This window comes from Bombus flavifrons, chromosome 2, assembly GCF_040668555.2.
Source record: "Bombus flavifrons isolate JBK064 chromosome 2, iyBomFlav1_principal, whole genome shotgun sequence".
Lineage (NCBI taxonomy): Eukaryota > Metazoa > Arthropoda > Insecta > Hymenoptera > Apidae > Bombus > Bombus flavifrons.
The window spans coordinates 5,515,736-5,534,532 of record NC_138443.1 but is presented as its reverse complement, the minus strand read 5'-3'; the positions used below and the strand labels follow the sequence as shown (position 1 = coordinate 5,534,532).

General features: G+C 34.8%; 1 protein-coding gene and 1 long non-coding RNA gene across 2 annotated transcripts in view; one reads left to right on the top strand and one right to left on the bottom strand.

The window, feature by feature from the left end:
* LOC138189685 (icarapin-like) overlaps positions 1–18,693 on the bottom strand; it is a 55,890-nt gene extending 37,197 nt beyond the window's left edge. Inside the window, exon 1 of the mRNA XM_069131804.1 lies at positions 18,441–18,693. Coding sequence (XP_068987905.1) covers positions 18,441–18,507 — 67 coding nt within the window. The 5' untranslated portion in view covers positions 18,508–18,693. The remainder of the gene's footprint in view (positions 1–18,440) is intronic.
* On the top strand, positions 18,102–18,652 carry LOC138189693 (uncharacterized). The gene is made up of 2 exons (XR_011176095.1): positions 18,102–18,256; positions 18,384–18,652. It is a non-coding gene; the product is annotated as an uncharacterized LOC138189693 (long non-coding RNA).
* Positions 18,694–18,797: the final 104 nt, after the last annotated feature.

The window sequence follows — 18,797 nt, the reverse complement described above, 5'->3', positions numbered from 1 at the left end:
CACACATATAGTATACCATTCGATATTAGCCATTTCATTATTGTCACTTACAATATTCTTCGACAAACATCCATTTCTTTTGCAATTTCTAAATAAAATTTAATTACGCAACCAGGCAATTGAAGAAAAATCCTACCACGGACCGTAGAAAACAATTATCTCGAAATAATGGAAACTGCAGAGAGTATGCGTTACTTTCGTGCGATCGTCACGATGGTCGTTAAACGCGTGCACTGTTATGTATCGCGCATGCAAGGGCTTCATACATATTGCATTTTATCACGGTGACGCGCATAATAAAGAAAGATTATCATAATGAAATTCATTTTCAGTTATGCGTGTTATTAACGTGACGCATGGTAGGAAGTCGTATAGATGTTTCTATCTCGCTCGCAAGGATATAGGATTGACCGTGAGAGGACATCTCTCGGGCTCGTTACGCTCGTTACCAATGCCAAGTCACAAGGAAACGCAAGAAGCTTCGCATATATATTATGTATATACGTACTGAGACGCATGCGTGCGCACAGGAGAGACGCATAAAGATTAAAGATACAAACGCATATAGGAGGCAGAGGCATATAAAGGCAGTAAGATACATATTAAGCCACACATAAGCATGCATACGTAAAAGGAGCGCTAAGATATGTGGTATGTACGCAGTTATAAGATTATTTTTAGCAGAATGTAATTTAGTTACGAATTTATAAATAGGAAGTCTCAAGACCAGTATATCCTTTGTCAGAACTGTTGCAGAATATTAGTACAATACGACGAAGTCTATATAAGCATAGATTTAACATTTAAAATTTATTACAATCTATTTGTAAATATTTATATGCGATACAAGAATTAACGTCTACGTACAAAACATTATGAAGTAGTTTTGTTATGTAAGGAGTTCATTACCTACAGTTTGCCTTGTTGTTAAACTATAAATAGATGCTTCAAAGACGATAGAGAGATTTATTTAGTTCCAGTAATAATATTTAAATTCCGTTTAACATTTCGAAACACTGAGTCGTGTCGTATCTGTGTTTATCTATATCCATGAATACTAACTACATCATTATTAGTTTGAGATATTGTACGAGATCCGCGTTTTATCTCAAACTAATAATAATTAACGTACTGACCTTGAACGACCTTCAACTATAGATCATTGCATTCGTCTTAAAGCTCTCTCTCTCTCTCTCTCTCCCTCTTGGAAGGTAGATAAACAAATATATTGTTCCGTTATAAAGAAAAAAAGAAAAAAAGAAAAAAGGAAGTTCAGCTTGATATCTCCTCTAACCCTCCACCTAGGAAAAAACTGTTAACGTCAGATTATATCTTTCTCCAAAGCAAGCAAGTTTAATTCGATGCGTCTTTTTCTACCATGAAAAGCAAACGAGTTGTTGGAATAGCCTGTTCCAGATGCCCTACCCTATACAGAGATATCCATCAGAGCGGCGGAAAACGCGCGGCATGCATCGGAAAAGAAACGAGTTCATCGCCGATGATTCGCTCCGATCCGCGACGAAGTCCTTCAACGTGTACACTTCCGCCAGACGCCTGTCGATAATTGGAAGTCGTTCCACTTCTTTGCCTCTGCCAACTCTCATCTTGGAATGCGACCGGCTCCGGTATACGTCGACACGTTCCGCGAGGCCTGCACGGCCAACCGTGTCGTAACACACGAAGAAACGGTACAATGAACTTCTTCATGCTCGAATAGAGATACGTTGCTAAGAAGTGTGTCTACGCTACGGTTCTTCGGAGATCGCTGACTCGTAATTAGAGGGACGACGTTGGAAAGGATAAGACGGGGTAACAACGACAAAAATACGAATAAATCGATGGGAGAATTTACGAGTGGCGTTACTGCAGGCTACGGAATCAGAGAGGATGAGGGAAAAGGAGGACGATTTATGGGTGTTGGTACACTTTGCTATGATTAGTTGCGGTTTCCAAGGTTTGATTTGAGAAATTCAATCCCCAAGGATTTATCGGTATCGGTGTATTTATAAAATTTTCGAAATGTTATTAAAAGGATACGCGAGTTGAGAGCGAGATTCAATTCGTTACCATAATTTATAAAGCCGTTATGTGGAAATAAGGTACACTCTGCCATGATTAGTTCGAATTTACGGTGGAATGTTTAATTCGAGAAGTTGAGTCACACCTGGGATTTATCGATATCGGTGTATTTATAACATTTTCGAAATGTTATTAAAAGGAAAGACGTAAGCTGATTCAGGATATTCGATTTGCTGTCGTAATTATAAAGCAGTTACGTAGAAATGAAAAGAAAATAACAAACACCGGAAAGATACAGTAAAAATATCAGGCAAGCTGATATCGATTCGATTCGAGGGTCCAAATCCAAAAATAAAAGAACGTATAGATATAATACCGAAAGGAGAAAAGAGAAAGAAAGTAAGGAAACGGGGAACGATACTAAAAAAAAGCTAACTACACCTGGCTCGAAAAATTCCATTTTGAGAATTTTACGAATCGTCGTATCTATAAAATCGTTAAATTACAACCGTAGGAAAATACCGTAAAAGGAAACCAATCGAACAAAAGAAGAATAGAAAGGAAAAGGAAAAAGAAAAATAAGGAAACGAAAGAGAGAAAGAGAGGTAGAATGAAATAGAATCAATTCAATTCGAGCGTACCGATTCGATAATCGGTAAGTATTAATATTAGCTAGCCGCGCGATAGAGACCCCGTTGCGTATCGTATTCCATTCCGATCGGGCCGCGCGTGAATTGAATTTTAAAAATTCACCGTGAATCTGATACGCGATTACGCGCTTCTGTAAGCTAAACCGATCCGCATAACCTGTTAAACGACCGGCACGTCGATTTAATCCAACGCGTGATCCACGTTTAATCGACCCGTTCAATCGTGATTTTCCGTCCATGAGAACGTATTAGAATTACATGATTAAGAAAACGTGAGTAATAGTTGACTTCCTATTACATATATAGTTTCTAGTTCGATTTTTATACAGGATGTTACAGAAATTGATCTAAGGCAAAGCCGTGTAAGTTTCTAATAAAAAATACAACTTGTTTTCATATTCGTAAAAGATGTCGAATGTGTCTTTTTTCACTTCCATAGATATAAGTAGACTGCGGTTATTTATAGACGTTATTAAAGAACTAGAATTTAAACAGAAAGTTATTTAATATATTAAATGTTACGACGCGTATTTTATTTTAGATATTTTGTATATTTTTGTATTTTATGCGCGTTTTGTGCATTCTTGCCAGACTGATATTTGCGAACAAAAGATCTATGTATTTTTTCAAATATTTCCTCTCGATGTTATATATATATATATATATATTTTTTTTATTTTCTATGTTTTAAATCTACTACATTACTTCGTTAGCGATCAGCAGAATAGAGTCTTTAAGTGTCCCTACAAAAAGCAGTCGCATCCAAGTCAGGTGATCGAAGAGGCCATTCTCTTGGACTTTCTCGCCCTATCTATTTCCCACTAGAGATTCGATTTAGATGTTGTGTCACATTAATTGAAAAATGTAGCGGAGGCTTGTCATGCTGAAACCGGGTGTGTATTCTTTTTCCCGATACGACACATCGTCCGAGACTCACATCGTAATCTCTATTGAATCGAAACTGATACCACACAGAAATTACAAACATCCCGTAATCGTAGCTCAATTTTCTACCTAACGGTTTAACATTTACAAAACGAGAAAGAAAAGCAAAGTAGAGAGGATAGAAGAAATTACATAGGTATGCACATCATTCGACAAAGTGGCTCGACGAGGATGAGTCAACGTCAATCAGTACGCTTCCTCTGACTTCATTCGCGTCTTCGTGGATTATTAACTGCACGATACATACAGACAACTGCTAATTGTATACTGCTCCACGTTACTGCTCTAAACAACGTTCACGTGAAACGTGATCGTCTAGTTGCCTCTCGAAACGGAGTACGCTCTCTCGTCGAGGAATATTCCTTCGAACTCGAATAATGACGTATCATTTTAAATTGATTCAAATTGAGGCCCCTCTTCTTCCATTTCACGTGGAGAGCACTTCCGCGTACGCAGAATCGCATTGATGGTTATCGAAGCGACGCCGCGATACGGGATACGTAGGATCGGAAATCGGGACGAATCGAATCGGTGCATCCAAAAGAAGAAACGATGGAGCAGAAAAGAGATAGATAATAAAGGGACCCGGACTTATGATTGCTTCCAAATGAATTTCCAACTAACCAATTCAATTCCGATTTCCACGTGCGATATGCACTCGACTATTCATAATTACTGGATAGTTAGCGGCCACAGGGGCCGAAGTTTATGGCTTCGCAACTCGCCGCTAATCGGATTGTCTGTCGACTGGCCGAACGAACGCTTCCATAATTCTTTGTACGTAGCGTAAAATCGAAATGGCGATTGCGCGCTCTGCGTATCGAGCCACGTTTTCTCTGTAACTAAAATTCTCCGTAAATAATATCTTCTGTAAAATTTTTTGCGTTTTCCTCTTGGTAACGGAGCGCTTCTTTTTTCTTTCATTAAGCTTGCTCGAACCTGTCTAGAAGGTTTATATAGCTACGCAAAATTAACTGAATGCGGCATTACGTTACAAGGTTCGTGCAAGTACGTTCGTTTAAACTTGGATATTACGTTTGTTTAAAAATGTACGTACGTACTCTATAAGACTCTTATATTCAGCGAAAGTAGGTTTTATCGAATGGAAGAAAAATTTTGCGTTTTCGCAACCTATCGATTAATACAAGTTTCTGCTCATCATATAATTGACAATTTCAAAGGATACGGTTCAAGTTCTGTAATTGAAAATTAAAGTAGTAGCGTTTCGTACTATTAATAATGCTTAAGCCTGCTAATAAGGCTGCAAAGTTATAATGATCGACTCTACGTCTGTTTATGGTGACTGTGACTTCTCTTTGCAAATTTCTTTTTCCAAGACAGTAGAAAGTATCCCTTATCTGTCTTGAAGGCCTTGGTCTTGATTGTTTGATATTAGTATTAGCATTAGGAGTGTTCATATGTATACTTTTCGAAAATCAAAGGCTGTTAGCGTATTTTATTATCCGACTCGAATAATAATAATATTCTTCCTTTGTTATTTTTAATAATTAATCCTTGAAAGTTGATAGGCTCCGCTATGTGTTTTAGTTTGCGAGTTCTAATCAGTACTTGTTTGCAGTTCAGAACGATAATGTTGATATTATATTGTAATCTCGAAATTTGAAATTTGCAAAACGTGGGTATACTTTTAATTTCTATTTTAAACTTTTGAGCATGTCTGGTAAATTATATGCTTTTCAAATTGTAAGTTATGAAAGAGCTAAGAGAAGATAATGACGACGATGAGTTGATGTTTGATTTATATAACACAGATTGTAGATATGAATAATGCTTTTAATGAAGATTTCTATTTCGAGCTGATATTTTGATAAATTTACTTTCCTTAATAGAGCCGCTTTTACCAAACTGATGACGCAATTGAATATTCCATTATTCGTTGCAAGCTCTTTAGATATTTTTGTTGATGTTAATGTTTATGTTACTGTTTATGTTAATTATTCCTTTAAAGTTACGTATCAGAAGGCAACAGAATATTCGAATACTTCAATATGCATTAATCTGTTCGTTCATGATTATATTCAAATGTGACATGTACGAATTGTTTTCATAATAAAGTTCGATAAATATTATTACATTGGATTTTGAGTATTATGGAAGACACGTCATTTGTGACAATTTCGACAGTGTCGCAATATACTTTGTAAGTTCTGAAGTTAATTAGAACACTCATTATGTATCATAAATACCAAGTAATGGCAGATAGAAATTAGCTGAGCTATTTCCGTCAGCAAGGTCTTTCTTAGAAGTCTGTTTAACCAATCGTTTTCGCGAACGTGTTATCCTGTTTCGCCTGGCGCGAATCGAAGCGTTAATATGAGAAGTTTCGTGTAAAAAATTTCACGAAATTATATTACGCTGAAAAGTTTTCACGCCTTATTAAGATCTTGTTAGAGGAAGCAGAACGTTTTAAAGATACTTTCGTCCTTTCTCTCGTAGCTTTTTTTCTCGTCATCTCCACACTCAGTATAAAACACGCGATATTCTCGTTTTCGCGAATGTTTAGTACGGTTTTATAACGTTAGTTTCGATGCACTTCGAAGACACTGTCAAAATACATTAGAAGTCTTGAGTGCAATATGTCAAGAAACAAAATTTATGGTTATTCATTATCATTGAATAATATTGATTCAAAGTAATGCGAAGCTTATTATCAAGTGTCTCTATTATACTTATTTGTCTCTATAAATTGTATTCCATATGAATTTAGAAGTTGAAGACAATTAGTTTTGTCTTCTATCTATTCGATTTTGACGAAAATCTGAGCAATCTACGCAGAAAGCGTTCCTCGTACTGTTGTTAATTTTGTAATATTTATGTTTAGTAATGTTTGACGATATTTACTACGTTTTCTGTTTTCAATAAAAATGATATACATTTACTTTGTTTATTATCGTATAACATCTCGCGAAACTTACTTCTCTCAACAAAATTTAATTTTCTTCTAATTGCAAGCGTTGTGCGTTCCAACTTTTTTATTTTCTCTTAAATAATACCAGTATATATATGGGTCAGTTATGCACTTCGAAGCTGATAAAACAGAGTTACATCATACGTGGGCGCAATCAAGTTTTTCATCAACGAATACCCGAGATGCAATTATGTTACGTTCTTTCATACAATGCAACTTTATTCGCAATGAAATCATAACTGCAACTATAAGATTATTTTTCCGATTTGTTATAATTAACAGGTAGTTAATGATTTTAATATGAAACGCGTAGTTGTCCACTTGTACCCTCCGAGCTTATGTTAAATCCTTTTCCCACCTTTTTTCTCATTCGTCAACTAACAGAGCGAAAACACCACTCCCCTTTTTATTAAAAAACCTGTGTCATTTATCGAAACTAATATGATAATCATATAATGAAATGTTATTTTTGTTCAATGAGATCTAAATAATATTAACGTTACGTCGATAATATAGAATGGTTTAACTACGAGAAATTACATTTTATTATACCTAGCAATGATTCTGTTGAAAAGGAAAATTCTTTTAACGTTTGCTTATGATCATCCGTATTATCATTCAACATCTCCCTAACTTCGATTTGAAAACGAGATTCGATGTACTTCGAATAATTTAACCCTATGTAATTCACTAGCGCCGCTTTAATATAATGTGCAAATTATTATTTCGTTTTGTTTGCACCGATGGAAAATGAAAGAGGGCGTACAAATAATCTTGTATAAATAAATTCATAAATATTGCACGTAAAGCTTCACTTGTAAAAACGTGCTGAAATTGCTGTTTGCTTGTATCAAAAAATAATAAACGTATAAAGGTTGAACAAGAATGTGTTTCACGGTTACCTGGCAATTGAGTATATTACAAATTGGAGAATCGATTTTAGAGAGCAATATGAACGTATGAGTTTTGTTTAATACGTTGTAGTAATAACTCCCTTTAATACTGTTTAAAATCATTGTACAGAATGAAAATGGACTGTTCACGTTAGTGCAATTGTTGTTACAGCAATTAAAAAGTTCTGTTTCGCTTTAAAAAAATTTCCACATAAACGGCAAAATTTTAATTACAGTAAAAATGTTGGCTCGCGTCAGCCGACGAAAATTGGTAATATGATTTCCGTTTAATTATGCGTAAATGGAAGTGCACAGGTTCCGTTGATCGCGAACTTCATAGATTAAAATTTAATTTTTAGCTATTTAAAAATTTATACGTTTCCTGTGCGCGCCATCAGGGTATTGAATTATTACGTCGTATGGCGTTTCGTGTTCTTCAACTCATCCACCACGGAGAACGCTAATTTACTTCTTATTTCCATAAATCAGCCGCATTGCTTTGAAAGGCACGTTATGAAACCACATAATCACAAAAATGCGCCCCGTGTACTTCGAGTAATAATATACATTATACATATTTTAAAAAATGTTGTGACCGATAGTGACATCGCGTTTTTATGTAATGCAATGCTACGTTGAATTTATCAAACGCGTTTTCATGGTGTCAAACCGGCATACAGCCCGAACTGGTACAGTTGGGACATTAAAATCCATTAGCGATATATTAATACATTACATTGCAACGTGTGAAATCCTGTAATTTCAGCCGATGTATTTTATTATTCAATTGTATACGTATCGATATTTTAAATACTTTGAAAAATAATTCATTGAATTACAAATATAGAAAATTCCGATATGATGCATTTAAAAAAACCGTATAAATTTTTTAAATTCTTAATAAATATGCATCCATATATTTATTTTTACTTTAAACTAAAAATTAAACTAGAATATTCTAGTCCTTCAATCTTCGATTAATAATAGAACTACCTTCTTTTATCAGCTAACCAATGAGAAACCATACCATGGCCGTCTTTTATAAATTTCTCTAAAAAACAAAAAAAAAAAAAGAAAAAAGAAAAATGATTTGTTTCTACTATAAGTATCCATTTCTGTTATATTGATTTATTTCAATGAATTTAAAGAATTTAAAAAAATAATATTTATATCATCGCTCTTTTCAACTATTCGATTTATGAATTTGATAACCATGAGTTCTGAACGAATCATACACTCTAAAAGTTTCCTACACCGTATCATTTTACCGCTGATGTACGTATTTATCGATTTTTAAAAAGCGGCAACGCCGATGCGATTGCCTCGGCTTAAATGTAAGTTGCACGTAAGTACGTAGCTCGGAGATGGAACAAAAGTTCAATCCTAACACGTCTTTTCTAGCGATACATCGCAAGTTATCTGGGACACTGAACACGGAGCAGCTCGCAGATGTAAGTATCTCATGTCCTGTTAAGTACAGAGTATTGTCCTCGCGTAGTTTCCGGAATTATAAATCCTCGGCGATGTGTTCAACCTATCGTTCCTTTACTTCCTTTACTTCCAACTTGCATCCTTATTTTTCCATAAAATAAAATTAACTTCGTGACACGATACGTGCATAGAGATATAACAATAGTTAATCTATCCTTCGTAGAAGTCAAGCGTTTGTAAAAAATTCGAAGATCGGTAGAATAGTCATTGAAATATATAACATTCAATTAATTGGAATATTGTACTATTGAAACGTTCTAATAACCCACTACTCTTTCTAGTATTAACGTATTTGATCGAAGAAAACGTTCATACAATGGAATACATAGGCCAACTACTTAGGACATAGTTTCGAACAATTTCGGTCGAGGATTGCAACGACAACTTCTCGGATTGCACGATAGGAAACAGGAACCTTCCGAAGTGTCAGAAACACTTCAGCCGATCGACTTCGACTAATTTGCTGCAACGATACCGCGTATCGAGTCAACTTCGACTTTTGACCTCGGATGCATATTGCAACGATCCTCCAGGTCATTCACCTGTCTTGGTAAGATAATATAACAACGCATAGTAAAACGTTGCAACGAAGTAGCTTCTTTTGGATTCTTCAATTAGACCTTAAACAATCTGTAGATTTCCCTAAAACATTCCTACAATCTACTTTTTTCAATTAAAATAGAAAGATCTTGAAAATAAAAATCAAGGCAGAAAGGTTAAACTATGAAATAATAAAAGATTGAACTAAAGCAATTGCAGGGAAGACAGCTGGAGCTTAGAAAATAAAAAAGGCAAATCCAATTACGAAAGACAGTATCCGTTAAACAACCAATTTGTGGGAACCGACAGAAACTTTTGTCGTTTCCTACATTCGCTACATTTTGTATAAATGTAACAAACGTACTGTTTCCTTGTAGCATTGAATCGAGGACACAAAGAGACTGGTTTTACACTTCTTGCAATTATTGCCCTTTTCATAATTGGACAGTAATCTAAGCTACAAAGATAGATTTGCAGAGCGATTGAGACACCTAATGACTTTATTCTTCAATGAAACACTCTACGCAATCCAATTTTGTCCAGTCATCGATAACATCGTTCACCTATGAGTTCTTCGTTTTATTCTTGACTGTAATGTCACATTCGCTCCGTACGACATCTTACTGATATATGGATTATACTTGATCCATTGTACGGGTCATGGAAATTCAAAGGGATACCTACATAGGTGACAGGCTAAGCTATCTGAAAGATACGACTGTATCTTATCGCTCTCATCGAGCTGCCACAACTATCGTGCGTCCCGGGAGTTCCCATGATCATAAACTCAATCGCTGATAACGTCGCTGATGATCGTGTGCTAAATTGACCCTCCTGGAGAGTCTCGGTGGCAGGGCGAACGTGTTAGAGCCCAGCCAAGGGACAGTGGACCCGGTGAACGGATGCGGCGATCATCAGCGGAGAAAAAGCACGCCGACCAGGCAAAGTGACTGGGGGTGTACCCCCTTTTTTCATTTAAATTACTCGAAGGCGGTAGTGGTGCGACGCGGCCGGCATACCTAATGGCCGCATATTGTGCGCTGCCACTGCCACTCAAGGCAAACCGAGAACACACTACTGCGTCAACGGCTGGCGGACCTGTTCACGACAGGAAAATAATACCGAGTTCCTCATAATTCGTGGCTGCTTTTTGTCTATGGATATATAGGTACAGGTGTACGCATGCTCTGGCTGTGTACGAGGTACACGTTACATTATCACGAGAAGATCACGTAATCGTTTATCCAAATGGCAGCGTATATTCTAGTCTACGTGAGTATTCCGTCTCACGGGAACTGAGGGTTGGCCTTCTCTTCGATGATCCATGCAAGAGGGACACGTCGTCGAGTGCAGTTGGTGGAGGACATCACAAGAGCTGAACTTGACTGAGAGTTGAATCGAATAGGTGAAGAGTTTAAGTTGATTGAATGGCTGATTTGGATAGACAATGGATCATTCTAGTGGCTTTTACTAGTTGTCAAAGTAAGCTTTCAAGGTGAAGTTTTATTCGAGTTATTTGAAGGATATATTCGTGCTGTTAGGTTTGTATTAAGTTGAAGTTTCGTTCTGATGTGATAGTAGAAAGATAAAACTTGTTCAAATGAATGAAGATTGGCGTGCGTTTAATAGAAAACGTTGAAATGATATATAACTATTACGTTAGTTTAAGTTATTGAATGGATTTTGAAATTTATGAGTAGTAGAATACCTTGGAGGAAATCTTTGCAAGGGAATATCTATTGTAATTATATAATCCGTTAATAGCTCTCTAAACTATTTAGAAAAAGCGGAATAAATCGTAACGGAAATCTGATTCGTGCTGGTTCTAGAGATACGACGTTTTAACATTCTGGTCTGCAGATGACGAAAAGTTATAAACTGTTATAATTCATTAATAAGTATATATACAGTCATTGTGTATCAATAGAAGCAACACAGTTCTTATACTTTGATATTTATTTTCTGTTAGTCCTCAACAGCGTAATAAATTACCAATGACTATCGTGGCAGTCGCGTTAAACAAATGTCAAAATCGCAATAAAACCTTGTGATTTTTCACAGCCAATTTTCAGAAACTATTTAGTTGAGTATGGAGTAGATTGAATAAAATAGTTCAGACCACGCTGATTACAATGGTCAAATTAAAATTCAACGCAACGCGAAGCTTGATCGAGCCCATATTCTTGCTGTTGTACCGTATTTCAACGTGGAAGGTTATTAAGCAGGTAGCGAGCAAAGGTACGTATACAATAAACTGAGCAACTGAGCGTGACATGAAACGGCGCGAGGAAGCGCAAACATCCATTTACGTTCGTAACGGATGCGTAAATACGTGTGCAGAGATAGAGGAATAAGTGGACGTTGAACGTTCCAGGCTACGTTCGTTGGCATATAAAAAGAAAGACAATACCTAACCAGTTGGCTCATGCTGGATAAACTAATTAACGATTGAACGATGTCGGAAATAATTAGTCGCGTATCCTATTCGCGATATAATTAAATGCTGGCTAGCGAGGCCTTCACCCCTTTTGTCGCAAATTAATTTGTATATCTGCGCGATTCGCGACAAATAAACTTCGTCCGAGCGGAATTAATCCCAGATAAACGAAAGTACGAATATCAATATTCGGTAGTAAAAAAAAGACAAAAAATATGAAGTTAAATTTAACCCAAATCAAAGTGGTTTAAAAATCCAGAAATGTTGGCAGAAATTGTGAAATTATTAAATAGAAATCGTTATGCCGTATAGAATGTACTGAGAAGTCCTAAAGCTTATGGAAAAACTAAAAATGTGGGAGACCTCGTGTTATACCTGAACGTGACAGACGGGCAATTTTGGGCGTTGCCTCGAATTTTGAGGGGACTGCAAGGTCAATCACCGAAAATTTCTTTGAACAGAGAAGAATGATTGTGTCATTAAATTTTGTGCACTTCAAAGCATCAACGTTTTATATTGTAATAAGATTCGTACAATTTAACCTTTATTGAAACACAGATTAAAAGGCAATGACCAAGCATTTTTAGATCTAAAATAATTTTGCAACTGGCTTTACATGAGTATTACTCCGTTTTATATACAGAGCGATCATTACTAATTATGAAAGATGTCTGAAAAATTTAGAAGCACATAAACATGCAAATTTAGACACATGACTTTTCAATTAACGCAGATTCACAAATCTTGATTAAACAATGATTTCACATAATAGAATATAATTTGACTTACAATGCGAAAAGTCGAAAAAAGATAAGTCGTAAAAAGTAAATCGAAAAAAATTTTCGATATACTAAATCTAACTTTCCTATCACTAATTTTGTTTCACGGTACAAGTAATTTTACGGTAAAATATTTGTCATGTTACTTTCAAACGTATCGTTGACACAAAGAATAGCCTTTATGGAAGCAGGAATAAAAATGTGATTGGTTGAGTACACACCTTTATCTAATTTAGTCTTCGTCTGTGTTGATTCTGGGACTTGTGCTAACTGGACGTTTCTTACGTACTTTTGCAAGTGCTGTATGATTTTGTATTTCGCAGATCTGTTTTTAAACCACCGCGTTAAAGACTCTTTATTTGGAGGTGTACAAAAATTATGAAAATAAAACTTTCGTTTAAAATATTGTAAGTGGTACTGAACAAAATTAAATACAGTATAAATAGAATATAGTACAAGAGTTTTCGAAATGGATATTCTTTGACAAACAACGCAGGCTTCAATTATCTCAAGGTATAATGAAATTAAAGCAGAATATAATATTTTTGAAATTGGTAAAGTACATCAATATACTATGTTATAACCATGAAATATATATAAATTTACGAATGTTTATGATGATATAAAAAGAAATTATAAAACCAGTTTAAATGTAAGCTGTGCTTCATTAATACATAGTGTATGAAGTTCTCCAGTCACTTCCGGTGAATCATCAAAAAATTATACCTATGATAAGTATGCTAACAATCAGGTGTAATACATATGCATTCCTACAGTTCCAGTTAACTACAATACGACACGGTTTATAAATTACTTTGAATACACTTTAGTTGGTGAATATATGCTTCACAGAGATTTTTATCTGTATGTGTTGAGCAAATTGGAGTTTATCAAAGCCATATTGAAGGCATTGGAACGTTTGGATAAAATCAAAACGATTAAAATTCTTATTCTTAGATAGTAGTTTCTTACTTATGGTTTGTGAATTTGCGTCTTATGCGTTCAGAAAAAATTAATCAAAAAGACAATCACATGATTTTATCACAAAAATAGATTTAATTTATAAAATAAAAATACGACAGTTAAAAAGTAATATCTTTTGCTAGAATGTAACGACTCCCATTTTACAAATAATATCGTACAAAATCTCGAATCAACTAAAATTACCATCTGCTCGTTTTTTAAATCTAAATTGACCTTAAAAATGGTGCAAAATACTATTTTTTGACAAAAACGTTCATCGTAAACTCTCAGTTTGCATATAAGGTATATATTTAACAATTTTTAAACATTAATTATAATTTCAATAGCTTATTATCACATAGTATTATACCTGTTATCGTCCCTTGTCATTCTTGAAATTATGTTTACTATGATAAGTATGCACTACAGAAACGTGCAATTAATTCATAAATTTTAATGGTAGAGAAAGAAATAGAAACAGGTCAACGAAAGCATACAATAACGATGCTTGTTTCTCTTCAACCTGCAACCTATATAGCCCGGCAATTCTCATTTTTCCCCTAGTTTTTCATCAGGACAGATAACAATGCGAGGCATATTTGCGGAATAATGAAGCAGCCCGGCACACGGCGCGACAAAATCTTGACTGACAGGAAACTTGGATCAAAACACAACTGGAGTAAACTCCGGTTCGACGGAAATTCATCCGAACAATTATCTTCGGAATGAAATGGCACCAATTAAACGAGTTTCCCCCGTTCTTCCGAGCTTGCAAAAACGACGTCGGTACTAATTAGCAAAGTCCACGCTCCAAGTGAATTTCATACCAGGATCTACGAGTCTTGGATACTCCGCCAACTATTCTGGGCTGTCTTCTACCTCATAAACGATCCAAAGTACTTTCAACAATACCACTCGGCAATTTCTTCCTGCGACAGAATACTCGTTTTTCCCTCTTGGACATTGGACATGCATCCAGATATTTGGTCAAAGCTAATTTTATCGCGTGCCCCTATTTTGCATTCCACATAATTGATTATTTTTCAGAAATATTTATAACGTAAGGAAAATTTTACTTTTTACTTTATACTATTACAAACTATAAAGTTCAATTATCAATTCAACTTTAACTACTATCTTATCAATTATCTTATCTCACACTATTTTTTACTTATCGTCCTTGTTTCTTTTTCAATATTGCAATTAACATTTTTCAATTTTTTAGAATTATCAATTGCCTATTGGCATATAATAAATAATTCCCTTCCAGTATAATTAGATGTATGGTAAAACTTAATGACGATTATAAAATAAACTATCGATTAACAGTCAGTTTTAATCAATTATTTGCATTATTAAAATAATAACGATAGTTACTGTTATAACACCCATGTAATTATACTTAGCCTTATACATGTGGGAAAGAAGAACGTAGTAATGAATAAACTGTCGAGACGAACACGAGAACTTAATCAACGCTTTGAATACGTATTACGATGTAATCGGCTTAAAAAGAAACGAGGACTGACGGTTCACGTGCGAAAACGGAGACTGTTTATGTTAATCACTCGTTTTAATCAAGCTTTCGGACTATTTTAATTTTAACTACAAAGTAGTTATTTTTGTTCTTTGTTTATCTGTTTGGAGCTCCTATTTATTCACCACCTGTGTGAATAAACTCAAAATTTACATTAAAAGTGTTGAGCTTTAGGTTTCTTGCGATCTTTTGTAAGGCACATTGCCTCTGCTTGTTTTTTGACAAATTATGACACTGATTATAATGTCATATTAAATTAAATTAATTATCAAATTGACTCGATAATTGTTGTAGGTATGCATAATAAGTGATCAGTTAAATAATTTGATTTTTGAGTTTGATTTGTTTATTATTTCTAAATTGACAAGGTGAAAATATTACTCGTATTTTAAAGAGAAAAGTAAATTATTATACTAGATTATGTGTACTATATATTAAAGATCAGTGACGATATGGTGAAAGAACAATGCTATATTTGAGAAATTACTTAAAGGATTTTAAGGATTGTACATTTTTTGAAACACTTTAATTTGGCTGAAATGCAAACGTGAACGTGAAAGTGAAAACAGCACTTTTCAATTATGTCACTTTCAATGACAATTTTGGAAGATATTCTTGGAAGAACGTTTTCGAGGCTACGAGGTCTTTTGAATCAGTTGGAAAAATCATAATATGTATCTGAAACCATCGAATATCTCAGAACATTGAAAAGACAGGAATAGTCAGGAACGTTAAATAAACTTTAAAATCAATACTACATACTTCGAATTCTTCAAGCTTTGAATTTGAAAAGTTTACTCGGAGCCTAATAATTAAAAATTATACATTTTTATTCTAGAGTTTAAACTTTCATTAGTATCTATCATAAACAAATTCTCATTACATTATTCTTTTAAATGGTTTCACGAAATATTTTTCAAGCTAATGTTGTAAGCAATGCGTTTAAATAAACAATTATCTGTTTATTAATTATTAGTATAATTTACCTCATCTCCTACAATTGTTTGCCAACTTCCTATTTTATTTCATATCCATTTTTCATAAAGTATTTATCGTGCTAAAATCCGTTATTTTAAGTTCATCTCTCACAAAAATTACATTACTTATATTGTAACACGATACAATAACCTGTATTACAAAATAATCCAAAATATTATACGTAAACGAGTCTAGGTTGATTACAAGATATCGAGATTTAAGTAGGTAATCGTCCATAATACTTTAACTACCATATTCTCTTTATTTCCTAATATTCAAAAAATGATTTCACGCTATAAAAAAGCAATAAAATTATGTGACTAATATCGTGGAAAGCTTCATTGAAGTAATTTGAATTGCAACGTATTTAAGAGAATGACGCAACATTAGGCAAGATTTAAAACGTACAAGTTTAAATTTATACGTCATATTAAGGCACGAATTGTACTACAAAAGAAATAAAATAAACATACATGCCAATTGGCAATATTCCTGGCGCACTTTCTACCAACGAGAAGAAGGAGAAAATGATTATTTGGGTGTACGACCATACTGCATACAACTTTTCGTATAAAACTGTGTAAAACAACGGCAGGCTGACGCAGCTCTTGATTTGCGAAGTTTTATAGCAAGATGGCACTATTCCGACAGGAAAATGCCCACTATGAGAAAAGTTAAGTCCATTTAGAAATATGTACGCGCTTACGTATTCCGGAAACGAGAGATTTGTAGACTTAAAGCGAGAGAATTCACGAGATTTTCTTTAGTAATGAGTCTATCTTTCGTTAATGTATACATATAGTCTATTGATATATTCAGTGTATATTACTACTATTTATACATATACATATGTACTGCCGATCGTAAGTACTAGGATATCTATTAATATCTAGCATGAATTGAATGCTTTTCACTGTCTCTAATGTCTTCTGTATATTTTATTATAAATCTGTTATTCCATTTGCATTATATGCATCTGATAATAAAATAATAAATAAAGCGAAATTTTTTAGTTTTCCAATAAATATCATGAATAAGTATGAGAAGTTTTCCGAGAACGAAAGATTTATAGATATAAATTAAAACGAAAAATATTCGCGAGATTTTACGAATGAATCTATCTTCCCTTAATGTTGCACTCGATTTATATTACTATTATCTATGTATGGTACTCTCTAACCCCCCGGAAAGATCAATCTTTATTACTATTATATAACTCTACATCGTACTAAGTATTAGTCAAACGTTTCGAAAAGTTTCGAATGTCTTGTATCAGATAAATATCGAATATCGTGTGTGTCATTGATAGTAAGAAGAACAATGTTTTGATTCGATCAGCTTGTTTGATATTCTTCGACGAAACCGATCTATGTCGATCGAATATTTGTTTTGGATGTCTCGAGTCGGCGCGATTGTTATGATGAGTCATACACGATAACCGAATCGGTTTATTCCCTGAACTATTTTTAGTAAATATTTCAAGTCGTCTATTCGTCACGAATATATGCAAGTAGATATGTAGATACATATGTATTTACATTATAGAATATAAAGTTGGCATCTATTATCTTAATAACGTTTAATTTAAAGCTTCTAATATTTTAACATTAAAGCTATTGATAACTAAAAAAATATAGAGCCTATACTAAACAAATCTAAATGGAAGTATTATAAAAGATATGCATATAATACAAAAAGAAAAACAAACTTTCCCAATCCACAAATCCGATAGTTGTAGTATTAACGATTGAAAAAATAAAATATAATCTAAAAGTTGAACGTTTTATACATGTACAACAAACAAGCTGCGATTAACGAATGAGCACTAACTTTTCGAACACTCTATACCTTTGTCTATACGTTTCGCCCCCGCACGTAATACTCGGTGCACGCATGCTCCTTTCGCTCGTAACAGCATTTATTCAGCTGTTACGCGACAAGATCACGAATATGACCTTAGCAATTGCCAAGGAATTCTATCGAGCGCGACTCTTTATTCACTTGTCCGTTCCCCTCGGAAAATTATTCAGTTGTTCGAGAACAACGAATTGAAAAACTCGATTCGTTGTAGGGTCGACAGAAACTAATTTCGAAGGTAATCCCGAAAGACAAACAACGATAACGACGGAGCGTCGAACGTGACCGGATCCATCTGTCGGCATAATTAGTCTCGGGCAAATTGTCCCTTCGTACGTCACTCGTGTCGAATTTTTATGTTACAGACGAAAAAGTCGGGGCTTTTTCGTTTGTTTGCCATAACCACAAAACTGTGTACTCACCGGGGAAGCTGTGCGTATATGCGACGAAACACGCTACGACGAGTAGAACTTCAGCAAAGGTTTTCATTTTTGTTTTCCTGTCGCGCTGATTTAGAAAAGCCGTTAGCGGTAAGTTTCTGCAACGATGATTCGATTAGTACTGACGCGTTCGGCTTCTTGCGAACGAGATTGTCACACAATTCGCGAGGGGATCAAGGTCACTCACAGAACCAGCTCACTGAAACTCGCTGACGCTTTGCACTACGACTTTTGTCTCGCGCCACTCTATATGTGATCGTTCGCCTGCTGCTCGACCAATCATCGCACACCTCGCCGTAATCACGTGAACCATTGGTCACGTGACTGTACGGCGCGCTG